This window comes from Leucoraja erinacea, chromosome 16 (genome assembly GCF_028641065.1).
Source record: "Leucoraja erinacea ecotype New England chromosome 16, Leri_hhj_1, whole genome shotgun sequence".
In the NCBI taxonomy this organism is placed as follows: Eukaryota; Metazoa; Chordata; class Chondrichthyes; order Rajiformes; family Rajidae; genus Leucoraja; species Leucoraja erinaceus.
Window position 1 is genome coordinate 36,519,605 of NC_073392.1, and position 13,743 is coordinate 36,533,347.

The following is a 13,743-nucleotide window of genomic DNA, read 5'->3' on the forward strand; positions in this document are numbered from 1 at the left end:
GATTTATTTCTCCCACACCAAGCTTTGAGCTGCGCATCAGCCCCAGAATAAACAGGAATTATGTTGATGAAAGGTCACCAAGCTGAAACATGAATTCTGTTTCTACCCTCAGAGCTCAGAGTATTTTTTCCCCATATTTCTATCACCTGTAGTTTTTTTTAAAATTATGTTAATCTGTTAAGATTGTTAAACTTCAATTGCTGATTTTGTCTATAGTCTAATATAGAGCCGAGAATCATATATGAATGCTATAATGTTCCAGATACGCATTCGTAGTCATATATTATCTAAATTGATATTAGAAGAGGGCAAGTAACATCAGCATTTCTCTCACTTCAAATCTAATTTTCACTATCTCCTCAGTCAAATAGATTGCAGATTGCTGTAGACCATGGTGTGCAGAAGTATAATGCAATGGCTTCAGAATGCTGCACATTTCACAGTAGCTTTATATTTAATATTACATCATTGTATATGGATACAGAAATCTAAAAGGTTGTGGAGCAATTGTTTACCTTAGTGGGGACTTCATTACTTTTTGAACCAGCGATGGCATATTTATGATCTGGTGATAGCAGTAAAAAATCCACTGGGTTCACATCAATCAGTGACAAGCGAGAAATCTGGTTAAGTTGAGGTATGGTTAAAGTGATAAGCGTTCCTTCCCCAGTTCCAACCTGCAATGAATAAAAATATTGAACACAACATCAATATTTGCAAATTTCATTAAATCTAATTTTAGATGAACATCATATCATTAATAACCATATAACAATTACAGCACGGAAACAGGCCATCTCGACCCTTCTAGTCCGTGCCGAACACATAATCTCCCCATGTCCCATATACCTGCGCTCAGACCATAACCCTCCATTCCCTTCCCATCCATATAACTATCCAATTTATTTTTAAATGATAAAAACGAACCTGCCTCCACCACCTTCACGGGAAGCTCATTCCACACAGCTACCACTCTCTGAGTAAAGAAGTTCCCCCTCATGTTACCCCTAAACTTCAGTCCCTTAATTCTCATGTCATGTCCCCTTGTTTGAATCTTCCCTACTCTCAGTGGGAAAAGCTTTTCCACGTCAACTCTGTCTATCCCTCTCATCATTTTAAAAACCTCTATCAAGTCCCCCCTTAACCTTCTGCGCTCCAAAGAATAAAGCCCTAACTTGTTCAACCTTTCTCTGTAACTTAGTTGCTGAAACCCAGGCAACATTCTAGTAAATCTTGAAACCCAGGCAACATTCTAGTAAATCTAGCCAAATATATAATTAATCTGCCAAATGTAAATTTGAAATGAAAAGTTTGTGGTATTTATTATGGTATAAGCATTGAATTTAAACAACTAAATTATTCTGGTATATTTCCTCAGTTATACGGAAATTATTTTAAATAATATCTAAGATACTTAGAATTCACAAGTATGTGTGACCAGAACAAAAGTGAAATAAAATTCTCAAAATATATTCCGATTAATACCAGAAATGAAAGGAAAGATGTTCTTGATTTACAACTATCGTGATGGACATAAATTACCCTAATGTCCCCAAAAGATTGTTTTGTGGTATTAGAAGAGGAATAGGCTTTAATGCCTGAATTTTCTAAAACTGCAACAGTGAAATGCTATATATTTGCTTTAGTTTAGATTAGAGATACAGCGCGGAAACAGGCCCTTCGGCCCACCGAGTCCTCCGCACCGACGAGCAATCCCTGCCTCCCCCAGGAGATCACGAGGTTCTTGGGGTGGAGAGGGGTGATAGCGGTAAAAAGGGGAGGGTAGTGTCTTGTGTTCTGTGTCTTGTGTCTACTGTTTGTGGGTAAGTGTGTCTGTTTAGTGTTCAGCCATGAGCGAATGGCGGTGCGGGCTCGACGGACCTGGTGGTCTACTCTCGCACCTACTTTCTATGATTCTATGATTCTAACACTATTCTACACACACTCGGGACAGTTTACATTTATACCAAGCCAATTAACCTACAAACTGTACGTCTTTGAATTGTGGGAGGAAACCAAAGATCTTGGAGAAAATCCATGCAGTCACGGGGAGAACGTACAAACTCCGTATAGACACACCCGTTATTGGGATCGAACCCGGGTCTCTGGTACTGCAAGTGCTGTAAGGTATCAACTCTACCACTGTGCCACTGTGTTGTGGAATATGTAGTGGAATAATATATATATTGTGGAATAAATATATTTATTTTTTAACCAATATTTTTACCAATATTACTCCAATTCTAAATAGTGTTTGTGAAGCAGATTTTAAATACTCTTAGTAAGTAATACATTTCTAACTTTTGGATCAAAGATTTGGCCTTTAGCATAGCCCACCCTTCAGATGTGTTCTATCTGACAAAATAGATAACAACATTAAAGACAATAAAAAGGTCAATACTTTACAAAATATTTTGCAATACAGTCAACTATGTCTTGTGCAGGTGTCTCAATTCCTCAGCATGATGGGGAATCATTTAATATTTGCAATCTTGTATTTCTTGTTAAGTTTCTGCCCCTTGATTTTGTGGTCCTTCCACATCTTCAATTATATTAATTTACAATGAGAACTAGATAGGTCTCTTAAAGATAGCGGAATCAGGGGATATGGGGAGAAGGCAGGAACAGGGGGTACTGATTGGGGATGATCAGCCATGGTTACATTGAATGGCAGTACTAAGGGTAATTTATTTCAAGAAACATCACAAAAAAATTGGTACCTAAAAAATTGTAAACCTCGCATCTGATAGAAGCTTTTCTTATCTTTGACTATACCAACTAACAACTGCATTACATACTTCCAGAACACTAAAATGATTAAATATATTAACTACATACAATTAAGCAGTGCTGGGTGTCCATATTGTACGCCACCAAATTATAAACCGTGCATGAAGTTGCAAAAACAGCCAATTCCTCTCCAGTTCGTCCATTCCAGGCTTTAATATTGCCCTTAGAGTCTGCAGTGATCACAAGGCCTTGTTGTGGAACGGTTAATAATTTCACCAAAGGTTCTTCTTGTACTGGTGTTGACCATACTTGTTTACCCTTTGAAATAAAGGATCACAATGAAATGATGTAGACAAATCCTCCAGCCAAAGGTCTTATATTGAAATTACAAAATCATCAATTTCACGAATGTACAGGATGAAACTGTTTAGTTTAATCACACAATCACTTTTTCAGTTTTCTTCTTCTTTTCTGGTAGAGGATTTCATACTAAATGCTTCAGGGAGCAGAGATTTACAAAATTAAAAGGTTAACCTGGTGGAAATTCCCAGTATGAAGTGACTGTCGTTTTGTTCACAATTGTATCATACTTTTTGATCTTTCTCAGTGGCTTTGAATATTAACCTCATTTGATCTGTTTATGCTAAAGACAATTATAGAATGAGTAAAGTAGAGGTGGTCATGTTGCAGTTGTATAAGGCGTTGGTGAGGCCGCATTTAGAGTATTGTGTTCAGTTCTAGGCACCATGTTATAGGAAAGATGTTGTCAAGCTGGAAAGGGTACAGAGATGTTTGATAGTTCATCTTGTACCTTTTTCTTTACCATGCTGTTGGCCATCCAGACCAAACATTCAGAAATACGTACCCCCCTCCACCCGATAATTTTAGAAGTAATTTGTTTGAGCTATACACTGTGCTGAGAACCTGGTGTAAATTCCTGCCATCCCACCCCTGTGCAAGGGACCTGAATGTCAGGAACCTTCAGCAAATCTCTGCTCTTCCTGTTGCACATTGTTTCGCCAAAACCATCCCCTTGTCTGGTGATCTCTTCGCAAACAGTGGACCACACGTCAGTGTGGAGTGGTTGCTTTTTAGGGCTGGTGTAAAGCAGTCAGCCAGTCAGTGCTGTGATTTGGGCTTCAGAGTTCCACACATGGGCTACTGTCTGGCACTGACAGCACCTGCTCCATGTATTGACTGACCACTTTGATGCTAGTCTCTCACCACCTGCTGAATACGATGGAGGCTGATATTTTCCCCTCCCACAGTCTGTTTGGCTGAAGATTCTCAGTCCAGAGATTTAAATATTTTAACATGCTCAAAGGGCTGGAGAAGGCTGTGCAGTCAAAGAAGCAACAGGTTTTATATATACCACATCCATCATGTGAAGGTAGCATGACAATAGACAATAGGTACAGGAGAGTAGGCCATTTGGCCCTTCGAGCCAGCATTCAATGTGATTCTGGCTGATCATCCACAATCAGTTCCCCGTTCCTGCTTTCTCCCCATATCCCCTGATTCCGTTATCTTTAAGAGCCCTATCGAGCTCTCTCTTGAAAGTATCCAGTGAACCAGCCTCCACCGCCCTCCGAAGCAGAGAATTCCACAACTCTCTGTGTGAAAAAGTGTTTCCTCATCTCTGTTCTAAATGGCTTACCCCTTATTCTTAAACAGTGGCCCCTGGTTCTGGACTCGCCCAACATCGGGAACATGTTTCCTGCCTCTAGCGTGTCCAAACCCTTAATAATTGTATACGTTTCAATAAGATCCCCTCTCAACCTTCTAAACTCCAGAGTATACAAGCCCAGCCGCTCCATTCTCTCAGCATGTGACAGTCCTGCCATCCCGGGAATTAACCTGGTAAACCTACGCTGCACTCTCTCAATAGCAATAATGTCCTTCCTCAAGCCGGAGTCCCACCTCACCTCACAATGTTGAGTAGCATACTGCTCACCTGTGTCAAACCAACTCCCGTCAAAAGCAGTCTCCCCACAGCAAGGTGCACAACGAGGTATTCATTTGCTTCGAGTGTTGCACAGAGATTCCCACAGAAACAAAACAAAGAGGGTACAGTTCACAGCGCAGCAGTGGGAAGGGCAGATTCCCAGCTCAGAGTAGCCGTCAGTCTTGATATTCTAAAAACACTATCACTCCGGGGAACATGTCCAGAATGGTAATTAAGTGTAACTGGTAACAAGAAATGAATTTTTGATAGAGTGTACTGACCTCTTGAATGCTCCATGCACGCAATGTACAATCAGTAGATGTTGTACAAACCACTGATTTGCCATTCATTGTGTCAAACGGATTGTCAGGATTACTCCAGTATTGCAATCCCGTGATCCTACCTTCAAAGATGAAAATAGAGTGAAGGACATGACTAACATTTCTTTGCAGAAACGTGGCAGTTTACAGACAGCTTTTGAGTGATTTTCCTTTACAGCATAGAAACATAGAAAATAGGTGCAGGAGTAGGCCATTCAGCCCTTCGAGCCTGCACCGCCACTCGATATGATCATGGCTGATCATCCAACTCAGTATCCCATCTCTGCCTTCTCTCCATACCCCCTGATCCCTTTAGCCACATCTAACCCCCTCTTAAATATAGCCAATGAACTGGCCTCAACTACCTTCTGTGGCAGAGAATTCTGTGGCAGAGCATATGCTCTTCAATTCAACAGCCCATTGTTAGCTGTGTGCTTGGTGAAAACAAGTATAGAAAATGAGACTCAGCAAGACGACTTTGAAGCTGGTACGACTTGGGTGGTGGAGAAATAGAAGTTGAGAAATGGAGCCTTTGAATAGGATAGGACTAAAGATTAAGAGATTGGAGCCCAAGTCCAGAGAAGGGCCCTGGGATCCATGGAGATAGGACTGGGGGCATTTTCTGCAGTGACAGTAACTCAAGAGCCACAGTACGAGATCGGCAGTCAGAAAAGAAACAGGTGAACTCTGGAAATGTTATTGTTGGTAAATAATGGAAAAACTGTCAAAGACTCCTTCTTAGTGGGAGAATGACGTGTGGTACTATTTTTTATGTGAATAATACAGATCTGCGGGAATTCGTAAGGGGAAAGATAGACAGGAATCCTAGGCTAACCTGTTAACATTTATTATATCTAAACATCACAATACATTATTTTAGACAAGACACAAAATGCTGGATTGACTCAGCGGGTCATGCAGCATCCTTGGTGAACATGAACAGGTGAGATCTGAAGAAGGGTCCAGACCCAAAACATCACCTATCCATGTTCTCCAGGGATGCTGCCTGACCCACTCAGTTACTCCAGCATTTTGTGTCTTTCCTTGGTGAACCGGCATCTGCAATTCCTTGTTTCTACAATAAACTAATTTCATATCAAGATTCACATGCTGTCATCCTGTGTGTTTAGCTACAAAACCATTGACATTCATTATTTTCCACTTTGTTAATGACATTGTTGACAGAATGGCCTGAACCAATTTGTAAAACTAACCCCACTCATTTTCTTGCATTATGTGTTTTGAATGTTTAGTGTTTAAGTAGACAGCTCGATTCACATTCCTGCCTACACTCTTGCTGTGAAAAATTCTATCCTCTAAAAACAGAAACATAAAAATGGTGACTTATAACACCAAACTAAAGTGTTTGACATTTACCACGGTGGCCTCTGAAGGTTGTGCATGTGTAATCAGCTCCCCCACACCCTGATGCCATGTGCTGCTCTATTTTGGAACGATGAATGTAATACTTCTTCCAGGAATTTATCCCATCTTCCACGTTGGAGAGACTGCAGAAGATCCATCGCACCAAACATAGTTTTCTGTGCATTTAAACATGGAAAAACATAAAACATTAGTAAATACAACTCCTACATTACTATTTGTGGGGAGTGGGGTGTACTCCTAGACAACAGTAAATTTTCCATGACAAAGAAATATCACCTATAGATGTCAAGAAATACGAGCTGAAAGGAAAGAATATTATTGTATTTACTTTTTTCCCCCCACATAAATTCCAAGTGAATTTAATTTCAGATCTCGATTTTTTTAAGTAATTATTTACGCAACTATGTTCTTCAAATGACAGCGCGGAAACAGGCCCTTCAGCCCAACTTGCTCATACCAGCCAACATGTCCCAGCTACTCATGTCCCACCTGCCTGTTTTTGGCCCATATCCCTTGAAACCTGTCCTATCCATGCATCTGCCTGTTTCTTAAACGTCTAGATAGTCCTTGCCACAACTATCTCCTATGGCAGCTTGTTCCATACACCCACCACCCTTTGTGTGAAAAAGGTAACCGTCAGATTCCTATTAAATCTGTTCCCCTTCACCTTAAACCTATATCCTCTGGTTCTCGATTCACTGGGTAAGAGACTGTGCGCATGTACCCGAACTATTCCTCTCGATGTCGCGGCACTCGCCTGCACAGCTCAGTCCCTCAAAGATTTCTGTTATGCTTACTTTAATTCTAAAAATAAAGCTTTTGTTGTTTTTTGATGCCCTGAGTTTATTTCTTTCACAATGGTTTTGTATATTTGTGAGTTTATTTGTTATAATATGTGCATGAACACAGGGAATTAACCATGGCATGTTTTCCTCATACGATTTCTTAAGGCTGGTTATTTGATGAAAACACGCTGTTGCTGCTACTTACAAAGCAGAAGTGTCATAGAATGCACTCCACTCGTCTCGTTTGATGCTGGCAATAATCAACATAAAGCAGTCTACTGATTGGCATGTATTCCAACATTCTGATAGTGTGTGAGCGGTGAACAGTACAGTGTGTACCATCCACATGATGTATTGCAATAACTTTCTCAGGCATTCGCAGGAATGCTTTCCAAAGTTATAGCTGTCAAAAGAATAAAAACAACAGACTAATTGTTACAACATCCCCAAGTTGCTCACTGCACTGATTTGAACATGCATAACCCTTCCTTTGTAACTGTATCAAGAACATGGAACTCTGCAACACAATTCTAGGAGCATTTCTACTACAGCTGTTAGAGTAAGCAGCTCACCATAGTCTTTGCAATGGCAACGATAAGAAAGAACAATAAATGGTGGTCTTGCCAGGCATATTGACATCTAAAAGATATTTTTTTTTTTAAATATAGCTCAATTTACAATAAAAGGAATGAAATTCAACAATTCCACATCCGTAAAAATCTTAATATTTCTGCTTTATTCCATAATTTACGGCCATATATCATTTAATTAACACTAAGGAGTGTTTTGGAAAGGTCAGTGAAATCTTCATGTAAAATTGGCAGAAAATACAACTATGTTCAGGAGATCAATAGAGGGGGAACACTAGAATTTACATTTTAGGACTTCACTACAATGCCTTTTTACAATCAGGAGCTGAGCTGCATGAATCAGAATTAAAGTTTCATCTCCTTATTGTTCTACAGGTACATAAGCTGTGCCCATCTTAAGATTTTTTTCATTCAGACCATTACCTGGCAAAACTGCAGCTGCTCAGAGAAGGATAACCTCAATTACAACAATGCAAATAGAAGAGAAGGCCAATCGGAAGGAGTTGCAGACAGTGAAGAAGGCTATCAGAAGATACAACGAGATATAGGTCAGCTGTTAAAATGGGCGTAGAAGTGGCAGGTTGAGTTGAACACAAGCAAGCGTAAGGGGAAAGTATACATTTAATGGCAAGATCTTTAACAGCGCTGATTTGCTCCTAGTTCATTGTTCACTGAAGGTGACAGCACAAGTAGATAGGGCAATGAAGAAGGCAAATGGTAAGCTTGCCTGCATTGCTAGGGGCATTGGATATAAGAGTAAGGAGGTCATGATGCAGCTCTAAAGGACTTTGGTTAGGCCACATTTGGAACATTGCAGTTCTGGTCACCCCATTACATGAAAAATGTGGTAGCTTTACAGAAGGTGCAGAGGTTTACCAGAATGCTGCCTATATTAGAGGTTTTCAGCTACAGAGAAAGGTTGGATAGACGGATTATTTTCTCTGGAACGTTAGGGGTTGAGGACAGACTTGGTTGAAGTATTTAACTATAAGAGGCATAGATGGAGTAGACAGTCGCACCCTTTTCCCCCGGGGTGGAAATGTACAACACTAGAGGGCATAGCTATGAGGTGAAAGGGGGGAAAAGTTTGATGAAGACACACGGGGCATTTTTTTACACAGGGTGGTGGGAGTCTGGAATGCATTGCTAGGAGACAGGTACGGTATTGGTGTTTAAGAGGCTTTTAGATTGGCACATGGAAGTGCAGGAAACACAGGAATACGGATGATGTGCAGGCAAATGAGATCAGTGAACTTGGCATGATATTTGGCACAAACATTGTAGGCAGAAAGGACTATTCCTCTTCTATGTTCTCCATGTTCTATAACTATAACAGGCGCACAATACAAACAATAATAATGGTATGTTAGTCATAGCTCAATTGTTAGCTCTCTCACCGCAAAGCAGAATGTATATACAAACCTCGCCCTAAAAAATCCTCACCAAAATCTGAACTGCAGTGCATCATTGAGGGAATACTGTTCTGCTGAAGAGCCGCCTTCGGAAAGACCAACGTCTACTCTGGCAAATGGACATACAGTAAAATCGGAAAGTTATCTTCAAAGCCCTGACCAACGTTGCCACTCGGCTAACACCATGGAAACTAGTAGCAAATTGTTAGTGGACTGTTTCCTGAATTACAACAACTACACTTTAAAAGCATCGATTTATAAAGGGTTTGTGGTATCTAAAGGTCAGCCTCCACAATGGCAAATGCGATTTCTCATATTATTGCCGAGAGCTCACTATTCATGCAGTAATAAAGGGCATAACATTCCTTAAGCAAAGGGAAGGGGTGGAAAATAGTGCACTGGCAGCAAAATGGTGCAGTATCTACAATGCAGGTTGCAATCAGTCATGGTGAATAATAAAGGACAGTAAAAACTACTAAATGCACAGGGTGCCCTACAGCGAGCATCTAATACCCTAGAGCGAGTAGTAAGGGACATCGGGTAGCATAAAGATGGCCATTTGCACAACGTAGTCATTATTTATCCTCACCTCCACAGCCAGCTACTTTCCGCAGCATCATTCCAAGCCTGTAAATACAAGAAATGAAGAATTATTTACTGAGAGATTTGGGACAAATGTGACAATGTGCAGAATTTGCAATTGGTTGTAAGGCTGTTCTGGGATTACGTTGTCAGATTTATAAATTTAGACGTCTGACATACCACTAATGTTAATTCCTATGAATGTGGCAGAACTAATTTCCTCTCTACTTTTAGTAATTGCTCTTCCCTCCCAGTATTATGTATTTTTGAGGCCATTGAATACAATACTATCGAAATATTATATCAGGTTTATCATATTTTTGTGTATTTTCTGACCTATGGGTAAATTCAGTACCCGCTTGTTCCCAGGAGTTGGCCTGGAAGATTACCAGTCAGTGTGGAACTGGCATTAGCAATGTATTCCAGTAGATGTATGGATGCTGAAGGTACTGGCTCACTTATCTTCATTGATGATACAACTGCTGATGGAAGTAGCATAATGAATTCTGAAGTGTATAGACACATCCTATCTGCTCAAGTTCAAACAAATGCCTCAAAACTAATTGGCCGACAGTTCATTCTACAGCAAGACAATGATCCCAAACATACTGCTAAAGCAACAAAGGAGTTTTTCAAAGCTAAAAAATGGTCAATTCTTGCTTGCCCAAGTCAATCACCCGATCTGAACCCATTTGAGCATATCTTTTATATGCTGAAGAGAAAGCTGAAGGGGACTAGCCCCCCAAACAAGCATAAGCTAAAGATGGCTGCAATATAGGCCTGGCAGAGCATCACCAGAGAAGACACCCAGCAACTGGTGATGTCCATGAATTGCAGGCTTCAAGCAGTCATTGCATGCAAAGGATATTGCACCAAAATACTAAACATGACTACTTTCATTTACATGACATTGCTGTGTCCTAAATATTATGGTGCCCTGAATTGGGAGGACTATGTATAAACACTGCTGTAATTTCTACATGGTGAAACCAAAATGTATGAAAATGGCCTTTATTAAAATCTGACAATGTGCACTTTAACCACATTTGATTTTTTTCTATTACAAATCTCAAATTGTAGCGTACAGAGGCAAATCAATAAATGATGTGTCTTTGTCGCAAACATTATGGAGGGCACTGTATATTGGTCTCACTTATTCAGAAATAGCTGCTCGGGGTTGAATCAGGCATGTACGATGAAGGGCAGGTACAATGAAAATCTTGCTTGCAGCAGCATCACAGATACATAGACTCATACCACACATAAACATAAATTATATTATCTACAAATTAAGCATAAATTCTACGATAGTGAAAAGAAAAGCTTGTATAACAAAATTGCTTCTCCAATCTCTCCTCATAAAGGAAATAGTCCAATCCAGGCAACATCCTGGTGAATCTCCTCTGCACACCATCCAGTGATCTTGTACCCCAAATTAAATTTGTTCATCAGCAATCTTCATTTGCCCTCCCAAAATGTATCACATCACACTTATCAGCATTAAATTCAGGATTAAAATCAAGGGCTACTCCAATAGAACTGCAGTCTCACACTATCTTGACACCCGGGTTCAATCCTGGCCTTGCTTTCTATGTGGTTTGCACGTCCTTTCTGTGACTATGTGTTTCCTCCGAGTGCTTCGGCTTCCTCCCAAATCCTTCCAAAGGAACAACGATAAAGGAAACAGGCCATTGTTAGCTGTTTGCTAGGCGAGAATGAGAAGCTTATGCGACAGATGGGGGAGGAATGGAGAGAGAGAGGGAATGCATGAGTTAGATAAATCAATGCTCATACCACGCTGTAAGCTGCCCAAGCAAAATATGAAGTGCTGTTCCTCCAATTTGCTTTTAACCTCATTCTGACAATGGAGGCCAAGGACAGAAAGGTCATTGTGGGAATGGGAAGGGGAATTAAAGTGTTTGGCAATCGGGAGATCAGATAGGTCCAGGCGGACTGAGCGAAGGTGTTCAGCGAAACGAACGTCCAGTCTGCGTTTGGTCTCGCCAATGTACACATCTTGAAGAGTCCACATCTTGAAGTAGATACAGTAGATAAGGTTGGAAGAGGTGCAAGTGAATTACAGTAGATGAGGTTGCCGGATGTGCAAGTGAATTGCAGTACTGATGGTCCATTGTTTTCCATGGTCAGGATAAGATTAGAGTTGAGCAGGTAGGTTCCATAATCTGATGGTTGTAGGAATGTAACTTCCCAAAATTGGTGGTGTGGGATTCGGAATGTAGAAATAAGGAACTGCAGATCTTGGTTTACAAAAAAAAAAGAACACTTTGGCAATGGAGGAGGCTCGGCACAGAAAGGACAGCATGGGAATGCGAAATGGACTAAAAATGGTTAGCAGCCAGGAGATTCAGTAGGCCTTCGAGGAGCAAGCACCAGTGTTCGGTGAAAAACTCGCCAAATTTATGCTTGGTCTCACCAACGTACAGGAGGCCACATCGGGATGCAGTAGATGAGGTTAGAGGAAGAGCACATGAGCCTCTATCTCACTTGGAAGGACTGCTGGTGTCCCTGGATGGAGGCAAGGGAGGAGGTATAGGGACAGTTGGTACATCTTCTGTGGTTACACGGAAAAGTATCTGGGGAGCAGGTAGTTTATGTGGGAAGGGATGAGTGAACCAAGAAGTGGCGGAGGGAGCAGTCTCAGCGAAGGGGGAAAGGATGGGATGATGTGACTGGTGGAAGGACCACGTTGGAGGTGACGGAAATGCCAGAGGATGATGAGGAATGTGTGTTGAAAGGTGAGGGCCAGGCGAACTCTGTTCTTCTTCCGTCTGGAGTGTAGGGGGAGCAATAGAAGAGCTGCGGGGCTCAGTGGAGGCGCGGGTGAGGGATCTATCTATGACAGCAGGGGAAGAAACAATGTTTACTAAAAAACTAGGACATTTAAGATTTCCTAGAGTGGAAAGTCTCATCATGGGAGCAATTCAGACTATGGAAAAGGGCAGGATGGCAAGAGGCAGGATGGCAGGAAATATATTCCTGATAACTGTGGGTGTCAGTAGATGTTGTAGTAGACGTCAGTCATTAGTCTGTCCCCTGTGAAGGAAATAAAGATTAATAAAGGGGGAGGGGAGGAAGTATCAGAGATAGTCAAAGTGAATTTGAGGCAGGGTGGAAATTAATGGCAAAATTAATGAAATCGACTAGTTCTGCACAGGTACAGGAGGCAGCCCCAATGCAGTTGTTGACGTAGTGGAGAAAGAGTTGGGGATTGGTGCCAGTGAACGTTTGGAATGGGGACTAGCAACAAAAAGACAGGCAAAGCTGTGACCCATATCAATGCTCAAAGCTACACCTTTAACTAGGAGAAAGTGAGGAGTCGAAGAAGTTATTGAGAGTGAGGACAGGTTCTGCCAGGTGGAGGAGTGTTAGTAGAGGGTAATTGAAGTGTAGAGTGTCAGTAGAGGTCTCTGATCATGGAAGAAAAGGAGGTCCTTGAGACCTCCTTCCTGGTGGGGGACGGAGGTGTAAAGGGACTGGATGTTCATGGGAAAGATGAGGCTATGCTAGAAATTAAATAATGGGATTCAGGGTTTCGTACCTCCTGTCCAACAGCAGCAGGTAAAGAGGACATGGCCCAGATGGTGGGTATCCTTCATGATAGCTTATAACAAGGACATTTATTAGTCAAGTATGTAAGAACATACAAAGTATTTGATTTGCCATTTTCAGTTATACCAAGAGAAAGCAACAAAACACACAACATAACATCAACCACAGCGCACTGTGATGGAAGGCAATAAGGTGTTATCTTCTTCCCTCCTTTTTCTCGCATGGTCGGGGGAGTCGAACCATCCGCAGTCGGGGCGATCGAAGTTCCCGAGATCAGTACGGCCGAAGCTCCTGCGGCTTGGAGCTCCCGAAGCCGGTCCCAAACCAAGGGACCGTGAGCTCCACGATGTTAAGTCCGCAGGCTCCTGCGGTTGGAGCTCCAAAGGTCGATCCCCAGTAAAGGGACTGCCAGCTCCACGATGT

The 13,743-nt window shown here is 41.5% G+C and overlaps 2 protein-coding genes across 8 annotated transcripts in view; one reads left to right on the forward strand and one right to left on the reverse strand.

Moving 5' to 3' along the window:
- Nucleotides 1-13,743, forward strand: part of LOC129704819 (uncharacterized) — a 61,550-nt gene that overhangs the window by 35,188 nt on the left and 12,619 nt on the right. The window lies entirely within an intron of this gene.
- fbxw12 (F-box and WD repeat domain containing 12) overlaps nucleotides 1-13,743 on the reverse strand; it is a 33,791-nt gene that overhangs the window by 12,160 nt on the left and 7,888 nt on the right. For 2 of the 3 annotated variants that reach the window (XM_055648183.1, XM_055648184.1), the window contains exons 2-6: nucleotides 9,758-9,795; nucleotides 6,373-6,536; nucleotides 4,957-5,078; nucleotides 2,839-3,048; nucleotides 516-677 (exon numbers count right to left, since the gene is read on the reverse strand). In XM_055648183.1, the coding sequence (XP_055504158.1) occupies nucleotides 516-677; nucleotides 2,839-3,048; nucleotides 4,957-5,078; nucleotides 6,373-6,536; nucleotides 9,758-9,795 (696 nt within the window). Of the gene's footprint in view, nucleotides 1-515; nucleotides 678-2,838; nucleotides 3,049-4,956; nucleotides 5,079-6,372; nucleotides 6,537-9,199; nucleotides 9,285-9,757; nucleotides 9,796-13,743 lie in introns of those variants that run through there. The other variant, XM_055648185.1, reaches the window with a different exon arrangement.